Raw genomic sequence first — 19215 nt, forward strand, 5'->3', positions numbered from 1 at the left:
ATATTACCAGATTTTTTTAATCAGATGTGTTAAAGACATTTTAAATGTATCTCCTGCTTAACTTTTACATTTACATACATCTACTACTTACTTGTATCTAATGAATTATTGTTGGTTGTGAAGTTTGAGTAATAAATATAAATGTTCGTAGAAGAAGAGATAGAGGGAAGGAAGGTAGAATTGGAACTATACTATGTCTTCTGCCTTTATGTACTTTTTATTTAATTTTTACAATACTTCTTTTTTAGTGCTTAATTTTTTCCGCTCTTCTTTTGTTTTGATAATAAATTAATGTAAAACTTGTAATCGGTCTTACTTTTTAAAATTGTTTATTTATATATTGAGTTTGTTAAAAAGACTATGATTTCCATAATAAATAAATATAAATGTGAAACCTGTAGTTGGTCTTATTTTTTAAATTTCTTTTCTATTAACCTTATATTAAGTTAATGAAAACGTGATTTCTATTATAAATAAAAATTTCTGAGGATTTAATCATTATTGAAACGCGTTTTTATGTGACCTCTATGCAAGTTATTTTATAATTAAATGTTAGCAAAACGTATTCCAAACACGGTATGTATTATTTGCGTCGTGTTTCTAATAATACTCAATAGATGTCATATGTAAATTCTATTCTTTTTAATTTCGACCTGTTTTTATGCTTACTTTAATGACCAGTTGGTCTAAAAACGAACCTCAATAAGAATTATTTATTTCCTATTATACTGATCTAAATGAGATCATTTTATTATTATTTGGAATGCCTGCGAACACGTAAGTACTTTTCCCGGAATGGTCGCAGTGTGGAATGTGACTCATATGTTTTATACACTGGCCACACTCAGTTCTTCAGCCATCGCCCAGCTAACGGTGTCATGGCGGTTTGACTTATAGAAGCTTTTTTGCAATAACTCCCTTGTTAATGTGCTTGTTAGCTGTATAATATATAAATAATTTTAATAATAATTTTCTTAAACACAATATAATAATATGCGCGAGTACAAGATAGTCGTATTGGGCAGTGGGGGTGTGGGAAAGTCGGCTCTGACAGTGCAATTCGTGCAAGGCATCTTCGTTGAAAAATATGATCCCACCATCGAGGATAGTTACAGAAAACAAGTAGAAGTTGACGGACAACAATGTATGCTAGAGATATTGGACACGGCGGGGACGGAGCAGTTCACCGCCATGCGGGACCTTTACATGAAGAACGGCCAAGGTTTCGTGTTAGTGTATTCCATCACAGCCCAGTCCACGTTCAACGATCTCCAGGACTTGCGCGAGCAGATCCTCCGAGTCAAGGACACGGACGACGTGCCCATGGTGCTGGTGGGCAACAAGTGCGACCTGGAAGGAGAGAGAGTGGTCGGTAAGGAGCAAGGAGCCAGCCTCGCGCGTCAGTTCAACTGCGCCTTCATGGAGACTTCAGCCAAAGCCAAAATTAACGTTAACGACACTTTTTATGATCTAGTACGACAAATCAACAAAAAATCCCCCGAGAAGAAACTAAACAAGAAAAAGAAATCCATCTGCGTTCTCCTTTAAAACAATTGTTTCGGTGACCGTTACGTTAACACAAAGATACCTAGGTATATAAGTAATAAGTTGAAAAGACTCTCTTTAAGACTTGTTCCCTTCGAGCCCAAACTTCTCCCGGAAAGTTTCATTTTTATATTTTATCTACTTATACTCTTTCCATATCATATTGGAACAAATATTCGCAGCTTACGTTGACCATAGTGAGTGCAGTTCAATCCCCGTTAGAGTAATGTTCCTCGGTCGAGCCCCCTTCACAACCGATCTACGCAAGTGAAACATGAACCGTGCGGATAATTTGTCAAATATATTCAAATTGTTAAATAATTCAATTATATTTAATAATAATGTGATAGCTGAGACTTGGCGCCGAGACCCGCGGTCGAAGGCTGTTAGACGGTGGGGGGTTGTGCGCCAGTTGGCGGACCCCAGTGCCCAGTACCGACAGGTTGTCCCTCTGACCGAAGGACTGCGCCAAGTTTCAGTTTGTCGACTGTCGCGAGACGGCCGTTCTTCTTACTTTACGGTTATTGGATATATGGATAGACTTTCCATATGAATGGGTCATTTAATGTAATTTTAAATGTTTTTCGCTTCTACTATAGTATGTTAATAAATTTTTAGAAATTCAATAATGTTAAAATGTTTACCCGTTATGCATTTTGTTACATGTTCCATGTACTATAAGGAGAACATTGATCAGCAATTTATGCCGCGATGTTTACCTCTATATTTTATCGTACCATTCAAACTTATTTGTGAATATCCTCGTTTCTTAATATGGCACACCTTATAATAAATAAAAAGTCTGCTACTGCAGCCAAGATTTGTCAGTTTCAACTCATTACCCATTGTGGAATAATCTGGACAGTGGACGGTGATAAGCTGCGGTGTATAATTAGTGGCACTGGAAACTCGAGTTCAATTGGTGTCTCCCTCCACTCCACCGCATGACTCACCCCCCAGCCCTGTGTGAGTGTGGGTGTGCTTGTGTAGTAGCCTAGTGTAGAGCCGTAGTCACGCACACTCGCACACTGCGTTTGTGCTCAATTAGGGTCCAATAAAACACCTTGTTGTTGTTTTATTTATTCTTTAATGTGATTGTATTCATTCTCAACATACCTACTGACAATATCTAACAGTGACACAAGTTGCTACTGATACTTAGAAATATAAATGTTCCATTTAATTATTTGCATTTTCAATTGTATTTTGCCTTTGACTGATCTTTCAGCGCCATTTTTATATTAATTTAAGAAGCCGAAATAATTATCATTCCCTTCCGACTGCATTTGTCAACATTCTAGACACACAAGAATAGACACAGTCATCAAAGAGATGATTGCAAACAAGGGTTATATTTCCTTTAAACGTTAAGTAATTTTAATGCTACTTTAATTGGAGAAGGAGTGATGTTCAATTTGTTTCTCAAATACCAGCGTGATGAACAATTAACGGGTTGTCCGTGATTCCTTGTAAACTTGGTCTGTCGTAGCGACGTGTATAACCTAGGGTTGCCACCTCCAAAATCATCCTAGGTATTTTAGATAGATCATTTTAAATCATTAATTATTAGATTAAAGTAATAAATTACAATTATATATATTATTTTTATTTAGAAATGAGAAGTTATGTATTGGAATGGTTATTTCACATATTTTAAAACTATGCTTAAAGTATTTTGTATAATGAATATAAATAATTTATGTAAATACATTTCTTCATTATTTTTCTACCTGGACACCTTTTATTTGTTGAACCCTTTATCCCAACAACGGTCTGACCATTTGGCAAAGGTGGCAACCTTAGACAAGTTGACTGACTCATTAACAGACAGTTTCACCAGCTGGCGATGACAACCCGAGTGTTCCCTCGAAGTGAAACTAGATCTTCTTTCAAAGATCAAGCCCAGCGAAGGATTTTATTAAATTATATCATTAAGATTAAACCACTAATGGGGCTGAAAGAAGAGAAAAAGTCATTTTTTATGCAATTAAAAGCAAAATATACATAATTTATTATTTCAGTTATTAATTTAAAATTAAATGTCATCCCATAATATGTACACATTGTGGGATTGCAAATTTACTACCTAACTGAATATTTTGATTCAAACAACCAAATTTGTTTTGTAATATTTTTTATGTTAATTTACGACTTAATTAATCAAGTCATAATAACATAGCTTCTTCTTTAATTATACTTAAATAAAAAGATCGAGAATAATAGTTTTAAAAAAACATTTTCCAACACTGCCAATTAACTTATATTATAAATAAAGTCCTTTGTGATAAATATACTTCACCTGTCTTAATAATACAGAGTTGAAGAGTTACTTGGAACAAGACCTGATCTTGAAGACTAGATTTGACCTGCTCGCGTAATCTAATCAGTTTCTACGTCAAAGCAATGTTCTAGTAATCAGCATACAATACTTGTTTCTACATTATGTGAGCAGGAACTGTAGTTGGTCAGGAAGCTACCGTAGTGGGTAACCACAATACAATTTATTCATTTCCAAATGTGCTAATGAGACTTCTAGAATTCTGTTATTATTCTAATGATGTGTGTTTGGAAAGGATGCCAAACATAAGTTTATAAATATTACAATGTTTATTAATAGCTCAGTGGGTGCCTTCGTGCCTTGGAGTAAACGCTACGCAGATATGATTTTGCATTCAATCACTTCCTAAAGAGAATCAAATGAGATATACTGTATAAAATAACTATCAACATTAAAAAATATAATTAAATTGTATTTTGACAATAAACTTCATAACCTAGTGGCAGTGATTGTTAAGTATAATTTTAATGTCTAATATTCAGTGGAATCACAAATGATGTTTGAAACTTTTTTTGATATAATCATCTGTGTTTTTATACTGTGACAGTAATTCTACCACTACCACAAACCAGTTATATCATTGTAAAAAGATTACCCATTATGTGTATTACATAATTATGTATGTTTAGGCATGACTTTGTTATTGTTTGGTATTACTAAAATTACTGTCTCTGTTAGAAATACAGTTTTCAAATATTTTGTCACTTATACATAAATATTCATGATCCTCAAGACATTTTAATGCATTATTGCAATAACATTGTTTTATAAAATGTATATAAAAATGTTAAATTTGCACAATGTTTGTTCTAACCAAAGGGAAACACATTTAAATGTACATATAAATGTTTTTTTTTTTTTGCCATTCGTACATATAGTATAATATTTTCTTTTGACGTAATTTGACCTTTATTAAAATAAGATCTTCATTTATTATTTTAATGATTTCAATAAAATTTGACCTGTATAAATAACAAAGATATTTTATTCCTCTCATATATTTGTTTACAATATTTCTTGAATGAATCTATTGATTCCTCTATCTGACGATATATTCTAAACACCAACTAAAGACATCGGTAAAAGAGTTCTAATAACATTTAATTATATTAACTCCCATTCATACTTCGTGAATACAAGATTTTCCCCTCGGTAATTCTACTACTTTGACTAGATATTTTAGAATTTGGAAAATCTCTTAGTTCGATTAATTTTGCTAGAAATTCTTATCGCAGTGCTTTTGGTCAATTAATTTATTTGGACTCGTAATCATCACTGAAGTGGGGTAAACTGTGAGCCAAGGTATTATCCAGTTTCCGCGCCTCATGTTCCAATAGTAATGAATCAAGTGCTGGTTCCTGTTGAAGAGAAATTAAGATTACATCACATGATTAAAATTCAAGCTATTTCACAACCAAACATTCAACATTATAATCTTGTATACGTTTAGCATGACTTAAAACATAGGAATGCAATATTTTTATTTAGGTACTTTATCATGTTAAATGCATTTTATTGGTGATATATTCGGGGTCTACGTTCAAGGCGCACGGAAGGAATGCGGTAATGTGTTTGACGCTACCGGGTTGAGTTTCGATAAAAATTCGTACCTTGATATTCAAGATAATAATATATTCTAAACTCAACCGGACAGCGTCACAACACACTACCACATTCCTTCCGTGCGCCTCGAACATAGACCCCGACTGCAGATATTTTATAATTAAAACAAAACTTATGCGCAAATTTCTTGATTAAACTATTCATTTTTATTAATAAGCCCAAAGTAGATTGTTTTTTTTTTTAAATACCAATTTAATTTTTTTACCAAATTCGCAATAGTGAATTAGATATTATTTTTCAGTATTTCGAATGAAAATCTTACCAAAGAAACAAAAAGTTGAATCTATCAACGAATTCTTAGAATAAGTTATTTGAAAGGGTCAGTACAAGATCTCACCTGTGACACAGTACGGAGAGAATCTCCAAGAGCAGAACGAAGACGTTGGAGTTCTCTCCCGTGACGACCTGATCTCATAACAAACAATTGCCGCCTACGAGCTTCCTGGGACAGCTGGTTACGTAGAGCAGCAATCTAGAAAACAATTTGATAAAACATTTAAATTACTAAATAAATTTAAAAAACTGAAAAATTCTCCAAATGAACTTATATTCCAACTGTTAATTTTAAATGCTGTAAACATATATCCTATGTAATACAGTAGGGCCTCGACAATCCGGACAGGCAAAAAACAGGACCTTGGTATATTACCAAGGCATCCAGGTTGTCTACAATACTTAAATGGTTATAAAACATATGTTTAACATTAGAAATTTTCTTAATTATCAAAAGACAACCTCGACAATATTAACAGTAGTGAATAATAAACACATGTTCCTACATAGGAAAGCTGCATGATTGAAATGAAGCTAAAAAAACAGAAGTTTAAATAGTTGTCTTAAAAAACAAGTGAAATGCCTCCCCCGCCACATCCGTCCGGATTACCGCGATTACTGGATAATCGGGAGCCCGGATTAGCGAGGCCCTACTGTATATTGGATTCATGAAAATCTTATTTAATAAAAACATCAGGTAGGTAAATAAATTTTTATTTTTAGTTTAAAAATATGTAATTTTTTGCCGTGATTTCTTTCGCTGCTTTATTGTAATTTTGTCAAAGGTTCATTGAACCGTAAAATAAATCATTTCCCCACACTTAACATACAGTCACAGTTTACGTTCAAGGCGCACGGAAGGATTGCGGTAATGTGTTTAGACACTGTCCAGTTGAGTTTCAATATAAATGGACACCTCGATATTCAAGAATATATTGTATTCGTGAATATCAACCAGTTAATATTTCTCTAAACTAGACTCCGTACACTGCCGCCTCCGGTGTCCCATGCCAAGGGAGACATTTTACATAATTTAGAAACATGCCTTATTAAACATAATTAAATCATAATCTCGAATAAATATAAAACATAATAAAAATACATAAAACTCAAAAATACTATAAATAAAAACATCTTTCTACCTATTTGGCCTGATCCACTCATCAATTCGTGCGCATCCCACCTCCATTATCCATTTCTCAAAAGCGGTTTTATCGTGTTTACTAATTGTCCTTATGGGCAATGGAAGCAGATTGTACACTTTAATGGAGAAGCAGACCAATTGTTTGACCGAAATTTGTGTTAATTTTATATATAGTCTTCATTTACAACTAAGCACTTCAAAATTGAGTAAAACATTATGTACTACGTTAAATCACACTGTTTCAATAAATTTTGATTGTGTGTATTATGTAAGTATAAGAACACTGAAGTTTGTTGCAAAACTTTAAATAAGTAGAGTGAATACTTTTTGAATAATCATGCTTTTTAAAGAAATGAAGAGGTTCATTTTTTTATCAAATCTTATTTATAATGAATTTACAATACGAATTTTAGATAATATTTCATAAAGAAAAAATATGTACCTGACTCTCCAATCGAACTATTTGCTGACGATAACTGCTTTCTCTGGACTCCAGCAACCTCTCTGACTGTATTGCAGCTGCCCTCAGGCGATCTATCTCTTCACGAGACGCTCCCCCACCCCTCAAGCCACCGACGTCTTTGGATCGACAAATGGACAACTCCGCCTCCTGCAAAGGTAAGAAAACAAACCATCATTTCATATTTTTGACATCCATAACAAGGAGTGGATTTTTTTTATTGCATAACAAAATACCTTCTCGGCCAGTTGATTTTCTAATCTTCTGATCTTAATCTTTAAATCTCTGTTTTCTTGTTCGTACATTGCAGTCAAAGGATCTGAAAGATCTGCTCCCAAGGAGTGTAATGCAATGTTAGAATCCCTCATAATATTCGAGTCTCTTGCACCCAACTTGAGATCGCGAACTGACAGCCCTCCGGTGACAGAATCATTATCTGAATATATTGATTTCTCCGGCCTCTCGTAACTTTTGCTTCTATTGGATTTAGCAGCTCGCTTCTCGGCTTCTAACTGCCGGATCTTGTCCAATAATGAATCCACTTTAGCTCTTAGTTCTGATCTGTCCCTCTGTGTTGCGTGAAGCTCTCGTTCTGTGTCGCTGTCTATTTCTTTACCATCCCAATTTGTCAAGCGCAACTGGGACTCCAAAGTTGATCTGAAATAAATAGTTTCCGAAAACATAAAAATCAACTGAGCATAAGTTAAAAATTCTCAATTTATTTTGAATAGAAAAAATATCACAAACATTTCGTTGCTTTCTTGTATTGACATAAACATTTTATTTTCGAACATAATCACTAGATTGTATTTCTCTACCAACATAAAGTTCAACCTAGTATTATAAAATTTTCCCAAGAAATGAAACTGACCTTTGGACTTCCATATTGGCCACCTGGTTATTCAGCCTGTGAACTTGATCTTGAAGTTGTTGTTTATCCCGCTTCACTTCAGCTAGAGAATTTTTTATCACTTCCATCTTCTCATTCAATATTCGCTTATCACTATCGCAATTGCTGAGCGATTTCTGAAGCTGTTTAAGTTTGTCAGAAGAAGAATGTTCATGAGTTTTGACTTCCGTTAACTGGCGCTGTACTCTTCCCAATTCAGTCTTCAGCTCGCTCTCAGAAGTGGCTGCCTTCTGTAAGGCGGCACTTAGCTGATCTACTGTTGATTTAAGCGATGTGCATCTTTCTTCCAAAGTCAAATTAGTTCTTCCTTGCATATCACAGTGCTCCTGGAGTTTCTATAAAATAGATTTTAAATTAAATTAATAATTGTACATTCGGTCAATAGTATTGTAAACTTATTTTTAGAATGTGTGCGTTTTACTCGTAAGATTTTTTCCTACAGTAGATTGGATTATAATAAATATAATCCTCTTGTGTCAAATATGTTTCATAATAAGGAAAATATGTGGAATGAGGAAGTTCAGTGCTACGGGAAATCAGCTATAAAAAATGTTTTCTTACATGCGGTAAAAATTAGAGCATTTAAGAAAATGTGTTTCACCATACAGTCAAATATTTTGACTATATATAGAGATTTGACGCATTTTCGCTTATGGTATTGTTATTTTACATTTGTAAGGGTATCAATATTAGCACCTGTATTTGAACATCCTTGTCCTGCCTGGCCAGCTGTAGCCTCCGGGTGTCCCCTTCTAGAGCAGCCCTCTGGAGTTCTGCGCGGGCTGCTCGCTGCTCAGCACGCCCGGCTTCCTCGGCTAGTGCCCTCCTCTCTGCCTCACAGCGAGATAGAGAAATTCGCAGCTTTTCTGATTTCTCCTAAAATGTTTTACATATAAAACACAAATATAACAAAAGGGAAAAAAATATCAAACTCATATAATATATTATCTTTTATGGAATTTCACACATCCTTAGATTGATGCTATTTTATTTATTTTATTTTATTCAGAAAATATAGAGTCATAAAACAAACATAATAAGTATTAAAAACAACATTTTTTAACATAAAAAGACCAATTAAGTTTTCAAAAAAGAATAATTGTTAACATTTGCGTTTTCCATGGAGGTAATAAATAAAAATACCGAATGTACACTCCGAGCCATCCACGCACACACATGAACGCACATATAAAACATACACAAACATATACATTACATGCGGCACATATACATAGCACAAACTACTCAAGATGCATATTCAGCAACTATCCCAAATAATCATTGATAAAATGTACTAAACCAGATTCACAATAAAGCTAAATGTCTGATCTTATTAAAAAATTTCATATAGTAAACTATACTTCCCCTTTTTTCAGGATCGACATTCATTTTATATCTCAAAACTGTCGGAAGGGCATATGTGTGACTTTGTCACGGCCCGGCTATCTTGTTATTAATGAACATCACCAAACTGATAATAGCAATGTTGTTTCATTCTAAAGTAATTACATTGATTCTTTACAATGCTATGATATCTCAAAAATGTACAATATTGAATTCAGGAAAAGAACTTTCAGGTTTTTGGGACCCAAAATATTTCATGTATCGCCCGAACATTGTAAAACCATGACACGGAATAAATTTATAAAAAAATGGTTTGTGGGTTTCAGTAGAGAGAGTCGAACATACTCATAAATAAAAGTATAAATAATTCAACTTCAGTAAATCCACTAGCAGGTAGTCATGTTTTATTATTATTTTGCTCTGCGTATATAAAATCTCTGCCTTAAAACACTCTTGCATAACACCTATTTTCCTCTATGGATGCGAATCGTGGCACCTCACTAGGGCCCAAAACAGCAAAATACTGAGTTGTGAGAATAGGTGTCTCAGAAGAATCTCAGAAGAAGAATGGACGCAGCGAACTCGGTGACAACTGTCTCCAAGCGGAGGCGATACGGTTGGCTTGGCCATGTATTGCGGATGCCTACTGAGAGTCTGAACCACGCTTGCCTTCTTTACAAAGCATCAGGTTCTTGACGTCCTGGACGTCCGCTGATGACTGTTCGTCGGCAGTTTGTGTCAGAACTACGGGACGCGAACCTGACTTGGGAGGATGCACAAGAGCTGACAGCGGACAGAGATGCCGGTAGATTCTTCATGGATACCATATACTCCAACTAGGGAGTGGACATGGAATGAAGGAAGAAAACATGCTGTACCTAGCCTAACTGGCAGACTACACAATCCAGAGAAATATTTTACCCTAAAAATGTTGGGAATTGTTAAGTTAATAAACTATAATTATTATTATTAAATTATTTAGTATAAGACATTGATAAAATTTATAAAATGCATTGTTGGTAGATATTTATAAATATTTATTAACTCACCTCCAATTGCCCTTTCTCATCATTTCCACTGTTTAGAGTGAGTTCTAAGGAAGTAATTTTCTCTTTTAGTGAACTCACTTCATCAGTTTTTTGTTGCAATGCTTCAGTCTGTAAAATAAGACAATATTCATTAACCCGCTGATTCTATTATCTATCTACTAACCCCAGACCCAATCACAGTGCAAAACATAAAAGATTGAGGGAAATCACATCCAATTATTGTGATCTCACCAGGAATCAACTCAGAATCCTTGTGCATGAGACAAACGTCAGCTATTAATCATGGGGCCCGTCAATATAATAATTTAATGCTGATTATGCCGGTTAGTCAAAATATTGAAATTCCTGCCTTGACAAGCGTTTCTAGAAGACAAGTAACTACAAAACCAACATCTAATTAAAAGTTTGTATAATCTATCAAAAAATTATAATTAAGAGCGTTGGTATTCTATAGTTTTGCTCATATGGCAACATCTTTTACAGCCACTTAAAATTAGGTGTTGCCACCATGAAAATTAGTTGTAGTTCTAATTTTTATTTTACTAATTTGAACAGATTGTATAAGTAGATGATAAATCAAATAATATATACTTTTGGTCGATCTTTTATATAAATTACCTGTGCCTGAAGTTGTGCTTGTTTCTGAGCGAGGGTTGCTTGGATCTGATTTTTCTTGTCCTCCATTGACCTTAAATTATTAAGTGACGCAGTCAATTCTCCGTCTCCCTTACTCTTCAGTTCGGTCGACTCCTTTAACTGCTTGCGCAAACCGCAAATTTGGGATTTCAAATCATCCTAAAAGGAAACCAAAATAGTTTAAAAATTCAACATTCTTATTGCTTATTACTCTTTAATTATAAAACAATGCTACCATCAAACATAAATCATCATTGCTGTTTTAAAAATATGGACATTAGATCTAAAAAGTGTTCTTTAATTTAAACTATAATAAGTAATATTTGTTCATAAGAGACATTCCATTATTGCTGAGCAAAGAAATGCTCCCCGTATTAGTAGATAATAAATTTCAACTGTACAAAAAATTACTTAGATGTACCTATATATAGTAAAAAATAATAATTTAAACAATGTTTGCTTTTTAGCTTAACATTTTTATCAGAGGTATTCTTAGTTTGAAAAAACCTCCCAATTAAAATGGAGAAGCTTTCAAAATGTAAACAACACAGTATTATTACAAATGCCGTATTCTGTTGTATTCTGGTATTTATATTTCAGGCAGATTTTTACAATTCTAATGATAAAACTATCAATATACAATAACTGTGGCAACAGGATATTCGATCGAGACTGTGGATGGATCCACACGATGGTATCCAAGTAGGTGAACACCTACTCTACTCTCTACAGATCACCCTCAGCATACTAAGGGGGGGTGTAACTTGATGTTAAAAGAATCTCCTAAGGCTACCTCTTCGATAATAATATCCTGTGTGACTGCGGCACAACCCAGGACGACAGCCACCTACTGACATGCTCGCTGATGGGAAAAGGCTGCACTTCTGGGGACCTTAGTATGACAACTGACAAGGTGATATTCGCTGTCGCATATTGGAGTGGCAGGGTTTGACCTAACCGCACACGTAAGTATGCCCGCCGAGTGCACTTCTAACAAACATTAAGTACAAGTATGTCGCGATAACATAATACGTGCTGTTTATCCGATAGAGCGGAATGGGTCTCATTTCAAAGCAATACAAAGTTGGCATACTTTCAAACTTTGTAGAAAATTTATCCGACATTGATTGCATAAAATAATAATACCGTTACTATCGCAGTTTTTTACTTATTTCAAAAAAATTATGAATTTTTTTTTAACTATAATTGATTAAATATGTGATATTTTAAAATAAAATGTTTTTAAATTTATTAGCAGCGCTGCTTCCAGAAATCATAATACGGAAATAATACTCCTAAAATAAATGTTTTTTCTTGCGAATAAAAAAAACTTTTTATTTATTTTTATTCAAAATATAAGCTTTTGAATTTGATGATAATTTAAGTACCTACAAATTTTTTTTAGACTTACCCGCTCTCTCTCTACTTGGCCGACTTGCTGCATGAGATTTCTTATTCCCTTGCGAACAATATCAGGATCAACATCAATAACAATATCGACTGACTTGTCCAAATCTTGACCTGAAAATGTGTTTTTATAGTCTCCTGACATCCATCGTTGTTTTGACAAAATAGCGCTTTGAAAAAGTGTGTGCAACGAGCAACAAGCGTGTATTCAACTAAGCACACATTCACACAGTAATATTTACACAAATAGATTCGTGGACACCTTAAAAGTTTCATCTTTTTAACTTTTTCTTATGTGGTGTTTTTTGTTGTTTATTTTGTTTCTACATCGATTAGAATATTTTTACTAATGCATATCTTTCCTCATAAACGCTTTCTATGAAATGAGCGATGGAATGGTGCTCTTTTGGTGTAGTAATTATTCCACGAAGGCCAAGCAGTTGAAAGTAGAAGTTTATTTCTATTGAGCATTTCTCTTGTTCTTGAATAATATTTTATTCTTCTTTCGTGAGATTCGGTTTCCTGAGATATTGGTGTTTGGACAGCAACTATAGTGCGATATTAACAGTGCATGATCAATAAATAATATGTACAATCTAATTACTCATTTGGGTGGTCAGCGCAGAAGTGACGAAACCTACAAACATATGGAACTGAGATAATTGTCCTTAAAGTTAACCCGGGCAACTATAGGGTATTCAAACTGGTAATGATATGAGAAATGCCATCTTTTAAAGAATGGGAAAATGTGGGTTCCACACTTCTTGTTTATAAAATGCATGATGAGATTTATTAGAACCCTTCTAATGATTTAGTCCTTTGGTACATTTTTGTGGGTAATGTCACTTTTGCACTGACCGCCTTATTTATTATACTAATTTTGTATTAAAATTTACATAATCTAATAAGAACATTAGTTTTACACGTTTTTTCACACATACATTTAAAAATGAAAATGCTTTAATAGTCGTTGAAATAGTGTCCTTCATTTGGGAAATCACGACTATAGCCTACATGAAACTAAAGTAATTAGGTAGGAGATATTGTATCCCTATAAAAAACAATCTGCAACATAAGTGTCCCAGTGTGTTATGATAAGTGTCCATATGAGTGGATCCTATGAGCGTGTTAAGATTTTAGTTTGAGAAAATATGAATATTGAGATTTTAAAAATATATATATAACTATGTAAATAGTTGTATTTATGCTTAAATAAATATTATGCCTTAGTTATCTATCTTAAATCATTATTACGAGTTAGTTGTTTCCGTCAATATTTATAAATATGCACTGATAAAGTACTTAACATTCTGTTATCACATTTTAACTCTTATCAAAATATTTTTTGTGGATTACAGAAATAAAAGTTCAATGACATCATCCAAAATATTTATTTATTTTGAATGCATCAATTTAAGCACTGCAATACTCCTTGCTGTCTGGGCAGAATAAAGGATTCAGCTCTGTCTGAAATAATATAACTAGAACCCTGAACAAGTGTTTCTGAAGAATACTCAGATAAAATTCATAAAAAAGGAAATCAATTGGAGATTAGTCCGCCTCGTGGTGTACTAATTGGCACATTTATCTACCATGCCTGAAGTCCTGAATTCAATGAGGAAGTTCAGTGGTTGTTTTTTTAATGTTTTATTTGTTAATATACTGTTAAACTAAGCCCAATTAAAAAAATATTTTTTTATGTATTGTATTATCAGCGCTAGTTTTGTAATTGCTCTGCTTAGAGTTCTGTTGATTGGTGAGTTGGCTTCCCGGAAACTCGAAATCTATCACAACAACACATTGGTTTATCCGAGTGAACTTGTGACGTAGAATAAGAAAACATTTTTTTATTATTCATATGATGTTTCTCATAAAAAAAATTTTTTTTTTGCTGTCAATTTGGTTGCCAATCTGCTATTTATTTTATAGCATGTGCAATGAGGAACTTCAGCCCTACGGGAAATTGGATACAAAAAATGTTTTCTTGCGTGGGGTAAAAATTAGAGCATTAAATTGTACTGCAAAGTTTCTTGAAAATGTACGGAAAAAATAATAAAAAATATTTTGATAAAAACGCACTACTTTGAATGACGTCACTGGTTCACGTGAATCAACCTATGATCTGAGAGCTATGGAAGATTTCCGATCTGCTTGTCGCTTCTGGACCAATGGGAAGAACTGAATGAGAATAAACGGAAATGAACCTCTGACGTTACACGCGGAGTTATTTCAGAAATACAAAACTTTAAAAAATCGTAGCGCTGATAATACGATATATAAAAATCGAAAATAAAATTTTTTGACTTAGTTTAATAGTCTATTAACAAATAAAAATAACTAAAAAAACCCACTGAACTTCCTCATTAAAATGAGGCTTATTATTGTACTCTTTTTAGACTCTATTATGTTTTTAAGTTACGAAACTTGAAAAGGATGAATTTCGAAAAAAAAAGGGATAAAGATAACATTTATTGATGTTTCAAAAAATCTACAAAATAAGACGACTGTGAGTGACAAATCTTACTCTATTGTAAGGTCAAAATAGTTGCGAAACTCACCTAAATATTTATTTCAATATTTGACTCATATTATACATTATTATGATGTATATGTCACCGCCAGATAGTTAAATCAGCCACTCCTGAGTGGCTGGGCTGTTCATTTAATGCCAGCATTAAACTGAATGGCTAGGCCATTAGTTGAATGAATGTTCAACAAAGGGGTTGAGAGTCGCTTATCCTCTTTAATTTTAATACAACAATAATAATTGATTTATTCTTTAATGTATTTTGTTGTGTGAAGTTAAGTTAGGTTAGGATAGGTTGGGTTAAGTTTATTAATAAAAAAATCAAAAGGTTTTGTACAACATAATCCTTAATTTAACTTAATAATTAATCCTTAACTTAACTCAATAATTTATGTAAAAAGAAGTCATTTTTTATTATTAAACTTGATCCAACCTATCCCAACCTAACCTGGTGGCTTTTGGTGCGGCCGTTTCCAAAGGGCTAGCTTTCAACCAGCCAATACGTTGAATGATGAGTTATCTTATTCATTCAACGAACGGCCTGGCCATCCAGTTCAATTCCGGTGACATATATATTGTAAAACAGCTGTTTTTTTTGTGATTTGCTCATAAGTAGAAAAAGCCTCCAAAATGGGTTTTATAACTCTCCGAATCATCAACTAATAGAGTAATTTCATACCTATGTTATGAATAATATGTGAAGGAGCTAATTTTAAAAATCTATTTTTGTACAAATATGGTGCAATTTTTACATAATATGTATTTGTTTTCTAATAAGCATAAGAAAAATGAACAACCAGATATGTAAAATAGTGCTCAATTCAACATCATTTCTTAAATATTTATTTACACAATTGTTTAATTTGAAAATACTAACATTAAACTAGTTTGTTTTGATAGATCTATAATTTATATTTAAAAATTTTTTTATTACAATAAATACATTAGCACTATTGTCTATTCATTTTTATATAAAGGCTTATACTTTTTTTGCAAATCCAAAAATTACATGTTATAAAAAGTCATTATCGAATTGAAATACAATTGAATATAATGTTAAACAAAATATGCCTATCAGTAATTTTAGAAAACTTAACAAGGTTTTTTAAAACATTTAGCTCAGTGAGCTATGGTTTATTTTTTTAAAAAACCTGTAATATTTGTATACATACATTTGTATGTAATATTTTCATCGCGTATTAAATTTATATAATGTTGCTATTTCTCAAATAGTGAAAAATTCTCATGTGTTTAGGGTGTAATTTGTTCTACAATTTTGAATATAATATTTTTAATTGTGAATTAATGTATACAATTTGGAGTTAGGATAGAGTTGGTTCCATATCTTTCTTTAGTTTGGCTTTAAGTTATCTAATATTTTCATTACATTTTAACTCAATAGTAATCGATCTATTGATTTGTTTATGTTTGTAATATTTTACCTCTGTGCGGACTCCACCTTCTCGTTGGACTTGTGAGTCTAGTTCCCGGTGCAACAGAACCAGTGGCATCTATTGGTATCCCTGCAATCCTCCTCAGGGCGGCTCCGACAGCTCCGAGTCTCTGCTCGGCACATCTTCTGTTAGACTCTGCAGTGGTAGTTTGCGACTCCAGAGCCCTTACACGACCCTCAGCACCTCCGAGACGTGCCTAAAGTATGGCAATAACAAAAAAATACTTCGAGCATATCCCAACAAGTTTTAGAAAAAGAAAAAATAACAAAAGTATGAATTCATGGGGAGTTTTTCTAACACATTCTTTATATTTTTTACTTATATGTAAAACATGCTTTTGAGATGCGAGTGTGTATGTGTAAAAAGAGCATACAAGGAACCAACCAACAGCAACATAGAGAGCCATTTTTTTCCATATAATTTATTACTAACCTTAAGTTCTTGTATTTGTTGTGTAGCGTCAGCAAGACAAACTTCCAAGTTGTGTTTCAAATCTTCTAATCTTCGTTCCTTTGATCTTGAGTCCTCTAATCTTAGCAATAGTTCCTGCATTTAAAAAGAGTTAAATTAAATATATAAAAATAGAAATATAACATATAAAGGTGTTCTTTAAACCCTGTCACATCCGAAACCACGATGATCAGTATGAGCAAGAAGACATATTGGCACATTAAAATAATTTTTTAGAACGGATAAAACATTAAAAAATAAAATATCAAAAAAAGCAAATGGTTGTTTACTTCTGCAGGGGTGAAACGAGGAGGGGGGAGTCTGATACTGCGCCGCGCTCCCCTCACTTCTCCCCTGCAGAAGTAAGCAACCATTTGTTTTTTAAATATTTTATTTTTAAAAATTTTCTTTGTTCTAAATATTTTTTTTAATATGCTAATATGTCTTCTTGCCCATACTGATCATCATAGTTTCGGATGTGACAGGGTTTAAAGAACACCCTGTATATCAAGTATGAGAAACAAAATAAGAATGAGTTCTTATGAACCTTGTAATATGTTTGTTTTTTCACTCCCTTTCCGCACCTAATAGTGCATAGGGCACTGCATTGATATATCAATCGCAGCGTATCTTTATCATCTTTGCTAGATGAAGTGAAATATTCTGGTGTAAAAACACCATTTTAAATCAACATTTCGTGTCAACTATGTCGGGAATCGAATCCGAGACCTCTTGTATGGAAGGCAAACGTGCCGACCACTACACCGCGAGGCCGACTATGCTGAATATGTTTGTTTAGTAAAATCAATATTAATAAAAAGGATTGAACCATGCCTGATCTCTGGTATGACACCTTTCTTCCAGTTCAGCCCCTCTCGCTCTGAGTCTGCCAATCTCTTGCCGAGCAGTCACTAAATGATTCTCTAAATCTGCTCCCTGCCTCTTCATCTGACAGAGTTCTTGTTGGACCCTTTCACGTTCTTCTATTTCATTCTGAAGCCTAAAAAATAATAATATATGCATTTTGACAGCTAAATCTTTTTTCCGGGAAAATATTATTTTGTCTCTTCTTATCAATGTGGATAAAACCACAAAAAAACTAATACACATTTGCGTGCAATATTTGGTTTTGCGGAAGTTGTAGGTATTGAAATAATCTAGTTCTGCCAAGGTATTTTGTTAAATATTATTACAAAGCATTATGGGTAGCACTAAAATTTTTTATTTTTTAAAAATGAAATGGCGTTGCATATTAAATTTGATGCTTTTGTCAATGTCACGTTAAATTATTTTTTAAACAAACTGGTTTGCAGTATGCAACCAGGCCTAACCGTCGGGTCTGCAAACAACATAAACATAGGTAAGTCTAACAATTCCGAGATAGTTCTCTCCTTTCTCGTTTAAAAACGAATAAGGAGAATCCCTCCACAAAACAATCAATCCTCCACCCATACTCATGCTACTGTCACCGATCCAACAATAAGCCTCAGTTGAGCACTACAAATCGATTCTGTTATTTAGTAAAAGGTTGTATATAGATGGATTCCTGCTCGCTAAGATGAGTTGGATATTTGTAGGAAGAGAGATTAGTGTGCCAAAGTCTTGAAAAAGGTTGACATTTGGTCATTTATTGGGCAAACAAAAAATAAGTGGTTGAGATCCTCTTCTTCAAAATGACAATCGCAAATTGGGGAGTCAAAGACACCAATTCTCGCAAGGTGAGTCCTCGTACAGCAATGCCCTATCCTCATTCGACAAATGGTGGATGTATCTTTTTTGTTCAGCAAAATTTTCTTAAACCAAAGACGTGATGGGATATTAGGTTGAATGAATGTTTTCTTCCAGTAAATGTCTTTGAACAGCTTTTTTATTTAAAAAAAATTAGGTATCATGAATAACAAAGATGTATTTGATGTTAACATAAGTAAAAATGAACACCAATAGTAAAACAAAATGGTAAAGATTATACGTCATTTTGAAGAAAATTATCTGCTCTACAAGGTATTGTGTTTGCTTTTACATTACATTTATTATTTTATTTGATTACAAGCCTTC

General features: G+C 33.4%; 2 protein-coding genes across 2 annotated transcripts in view; one reads left to right on the plus strand and one right to left on the minus strand.

Annotated features, from left to right (window-relative positions):
• The first annotated feature begins 855 nt into the window (after positions 1–855).
• Rap1 (RAS oncogene family member Rap1) lies at positions 856–2857 on the plus strand. Its single transcript, XM_088232598.1, has one exon. It carries the CDS (start codon positions 994–996, stop codon positions 1546–1548), a length of 555 nt encoding a protein of 184 aa, XP_088088724.1. The 5' UTR covers positions 856–993; the 3' UTR covers positions 1549–2857.
• Positions 2858–4768: 1911 nt separating this feature from the next.
• Positions 4769–19215, minus strand: part of Root (ciliary rootlet coiled-coil, rootletin) — a 122447-nt gene continuing 108000 nt past the window's right edge. The window contains exons 23-34 of the mRNA XM_088232577.1: positions 17995–18160; positions 17143–17256; positions 16699–16906; positions 12734–12843; positions 11305–11481; positions 10687–10794; positions 8990–9169; positions 8255–8628; positions 7620–8040; positions 7366–7533; positions 5844–5978; positions 4769–5241 (exon numbers count right to left, since the gene is read on the minus strand). Coding sequence (XP_088088703.1) covers positions 5137–5241; positions 5844–5978; positions 7366–7533; positions 7620–8040; positions 8255–8628; positions 8990–9169; positions 10687–10794; positions 11305–11481; positions 12734–12843; positions 16699–16906; positions 17143–17256; positions 17995–18160 — 2266 coding nt within the window. The 3' untranslated portion in view covers positions 4769–5136. The remainder of the gene's footprint in view (positions 5242–5843; positions 5979–7365; positions 7534–7619; positions 8041–8254; positions 8629–8989; positions 9170–10686; positions 10795–11304; positions 11482–12733; positions 12844–16698; positions 16907–17142; positions 17257–17994; positions 18161–19215) is intronic.

This window comes from Micrasema longulum, unplaced genomic scaffold (assembly GCF_059751315.1).
Source record: "Micrasema longulum isolate JH-2025_06_02 unplaced genomic scaffold, ASM5975131v1 h1tg000998l, whole genome shotgun sequence".
Taxonomy (NCBI): Eukaryota; Metazoa; Arthropoda; class Insecta; order Trichoptera; family Brachycentridae; genus Micrasema; species Micrasema longulum.